Source organism: Salvelinus sp. IW2-2015, linkage group LG8 (assembly GCF_002910315.2).
Source record: "Salvelinus sp. IW2-2015 linkage group LG8, ASM291031v2, whole genome shotgun sequence".
NCBI classification, from domain to species: domain Eukaryota; kingdom Metazoa; phylum Chordata; class Actinopteri; order Salmoniformes; family Salmonidae; genus Salvelinus; species Salvelinus sp. IW2-2015.
The window spans coordinates 30,588,275-30,591,906 of NC_036848.1; the positions used below are offsets into that span (position 1 = coordinate 30,588,275).

Below are 3,632 nucleotides of genomic sequence, written 5' to 3' on the forward strand. Positions count from 1 at the left end.
GGACACCCGAGAGGTCAAAGGGCACTTCCTGTGGCTGTCAAACACATGCTGTCAGACGGTAAGTATAATCTCAGCTGTGGCTTCTCTCTTCTATAATATGTCTGTAGCACACCCACAAACACCCTTCCACCCAACCGCTGATATACTAGGCACTAATGGTGCAAAAAGGTTGGAATCTCCTACACAAAACGATAAAGTCAAAACTTATTTCGTTGCCATTCACAGCATGTGCCTCTTACATCTAAGAACGTGTTATAATCATGAGAAATCATTGATGGAGAAACCCTAAACTCCACAAATACAAATGTAATTTATTTTGTTGGATGGCACAGAACATATACTGTAAGCAGAATGCACTGCAGGAAACAAACACAACCAAAAAAGGATAGAGATTTACTGCCTGTACAAAATTCCACCAGAGAATTGAAGCCATGGAATAGAGAACTGCACGACAGAGTGGTTTCCTGCTGAACTGGATACAAATAAAGCTTTTTCTACAAAAATATCCCCCCAAAAAACAAACTGCCAGAGTAAAAAAGGTAAGAAAACATACACAGTACCTATTAAAAATATAAACATTTACATTTAACATTTACATTTAAGTCATTTAGCAGACGCTCTTATCCAGAGCGACTTACAAATTGGACAGTTTATTAAGTCCTCACAGAGGATTTCTCAATGCTTTTTTTCTGTTCTTGCTAAAAAATATATTTCTTCAAAACAAATTTAAAAGGCCTGTTGTGAGCTATTCTGATCTAGTTTCAGTTCCTACAAGTCCAGCTCTCCTTCACCTACTCTGTTGTGTTCTTCCTCTGTTGGAAATTCAAGTGTCTGTTTCCTGGGAACTAATGGTGGAATGTTGTGACAAAGTCTCCCTCTGCAAGATGGACGTGCCTATCAGTCTATGTAAGTGTGTGTTCGTGTAGATGATGGTGTCCTCAGGGCCGGGAGAGCTGTGTGTACACTGGCTGCTGGTCCCAGTGATGCTGAGGACTGTGGGTCTGGGGTACGGAGGGCACCCCGGTTGTGTCTGCGATGGGGGTGTACATGGGCCTCTGGCTGGGGCTCATGTAGCTGCTGAAGGAGTAGAGCCCTGAGCCCTGGCCCCCGGCTGCGTGGCTGTAGTAGGAGTTGGTGCCGCCCTGGTGGTCAGAAAAGTCATACTGGGCGCGGGTGATGGAGGGGTAGGCGGAAGAGCTGTAGTGTTGCAGGTTGAAGGAGCCGTAYMTGACGTGCTGRGGYGGGGAGGAGRTCTGCTGATCGTTGTAGTGGSTGGGGCTCAGCTGCTCTGTCTTGATGTGTGTGGGGGTCCTCTGGTTCTGGCTCTGCTCCCCTCCACTACCCAGCGTGGTCAGGGAGTGCTGCTGCTGACTCTGGCTCTTGGTCATCCAGCTGTGCCCTGCGGTGCCCCCTGCTGCCTGGCTGACTGCGGAGCTGCTGATGCCATAGGTGCCGTTGTAGGAGACCTGGCCAGCGGCAGTGCCAGGAGCGCCTGGGTGACCGTTGGGGGGCAGGTACTGGTCAAACTCGTTGACATCGAAGGTATCGATGTGGGAGATGACGTCGCTGCTCAGCTCACCGATGTCCACATCGCGGAAGTCAATGTTGAGCTGACGACCCGTGCCTTCCTGTAAGGGGCGACCCTCGCGCTTCAGGTCCACCTTGCCCACTTGGATGTCGGTCTTAGGTGTGGTGGGAGGGGTGGGGGGCCCTTGGGACTGGCCTGAGAGAGAGAGGGTGGGTTACATATAGAATACATATTTCTGTAATACAAATCTCAGAGCAAGAGCAGACCCATGGATTTAATTGAAAAGGAAAAATAAGGGCTGTACAAGTGGTCAAGCATGAGTGGAATAAGAAATGGGTCTAGACATCAAGTTAAACTAACAGAGAACATATATGATAATATCAGTCATCAGCTTTTCAAACAATCTATTTCATACAGGTTTATTCTTATAAAAAGTCTAGCAGCATTGAAGTGTCAAATATACATTGATGAACACATGTTGAATGAAACCAATGCAATAGGCACTACGCATTTTATTTATTCTTACCGGAGTGTTCTCCGGGGGAGTGCACTTCTCCTATGCTAGAGGCTGGAGAGTCAGCTTGCTGGAGCGCCTTGAAGATCGCTCCTGGCGATATGTGCGTCTGCTCGGTGCCGTCCTCAGACTCGCTTTGTCCGTTCTTCATGGACTTCCTTCGCCGGGGCTGGTACTTGTAGTCGGGGTGGTCTTTCTTGTGCTGTACCCTCAGGCGCTCTGCCTCCTCCACGAACGGACGTTTCTCTCCCTCATTGAGTAGCCTGTGCGTGAAAGGCAAATAGATACATGAGTAAATCAAATATTAAATTGACAACCAAATAGTTTACTACGAAGGTTAAATGATCACAGTATCGAGTTCACATGCGAGCGTGAAATGCATGAGTAAAATTAGAATTGAGTTTGCCTATTAAATAAAACTATTTTCAGTAATAAGACCACAAACGCGATGCTACTCGAAATAAACCTTTGGAAGTAATGACAGAGAGGAGTGAGACTCACCTCCATAGTTTCCCCAGAGTTTTGCTCAGCTCCGCGTTATGCAGATGAGGGTACTGATCAGCCAGCTTTCTCCGGGCGGCTTGCGCCCAAACCATAAACGCGTTCATCGGTCTCTTGACGTGGGGCTTGTTCTTACTAGATCCGTTCACTCGGACTGGCATTGGCACCAGGGTCCAGTCGTAGCCCTTCAGCACCTGGGACACCGCGTCGCGGATGCACACAGGGAACTTGTCATCGTCGTCCTTCTTGAACTCGACGATGGGACCGTCCGGACCCATCAGCAGACCGTTCTCTGAAGGTCTGGTGTTCTCGGTGTCTGAGCCAGAGCCGGAAGGGCACGGGGATCCCGCAGAGTCCTCGGACATGCTCGGGCTCGGTGCGTCAGAGAGACATTTGTCTTGTTCGTCTGTCATTTTCAGGAAGGGGTCGAGTAGATTCATACGAAAAATGTTGTCGAACAATTACGCACAAAATATGAAAGTACGGCTCTTGAGGGTGAGATCCCTAGAGATGCTTTACACACGAGGAAAAGTTTGACCAAAGTATTTAAAATGTCCAAAAGTGGATAAAAAGTAACAGTAGACGTTATTTGCTCCTGCAATGAGGCAGTCAACTGCACAAAGCCTTTTGGAGAGAGAATGTCTTTATGCATATGCCTTTCTAAAATATTGTATAATAACCTAGTTTTGTTTGCAGGCGTCTCCACACTCGAGCAACAGCTGATGATTTGCGGCAACTTTTTTTTCCAGATAAAAAGAGAACGTGTTCTAGTCTGTCTCCAAATAGTATCTCCAGAACGTGTGCGTGCTTTGAACTGAAATCCTTCGCAAGCGGACTTTATAAGTGAGTTACTGTGCGGCTACAGAATACCGGAGAATAACCAAATGTGATTGGTCGACAGAGCATAACGAACTGAAGGAATTGGATCCCTACGCCCCCCTCCCCTCCACACACACAGCATATGCACAGACAGTTTTACATTTTGTGTACAATACTGATGTAGGTATAATAATTAAAGTACTGAAATTGATTTTGGTTTACAAATATATGTTTATATTCTTAAATCAGAGACTATTCGAGTGTCTCATC

General features: G+C 46.9%; 1 protein-coding gene across 1 annotated transcript; it reads right to left on the reverse strand.

Annotated features, from left to right (window-relative positions):
* Nucleotides 1-839: 839 nt before the first annotated feature.
* LOC111967715 (transcription factor Sox-9-A) lies at nucleotides 840-3,331 on the reverse strand. Its single transcript, XM_023993001.2, has 3 exons — nucleotides 2,544-3,331; nucleotides 2,055-2,305; nucleotides 840-1,723 (listed from the first exon to the last, which is right to left on the reverse strand). Exons 1-3 carry the CDS (start codon nucleotides 2,981-2,983, stop codon nucleotides 939-941), a joined length of 1,476 nt encoding a protein of 491 aa, XP_023848769.1. The 5' UTR covers nucleotides 2,984-3,331; the 3' UTR covers nucleotides 840-938.
* Between the last annotated feature and the right edge of the window lie 301 nt (nucleotides 3,332-3,632).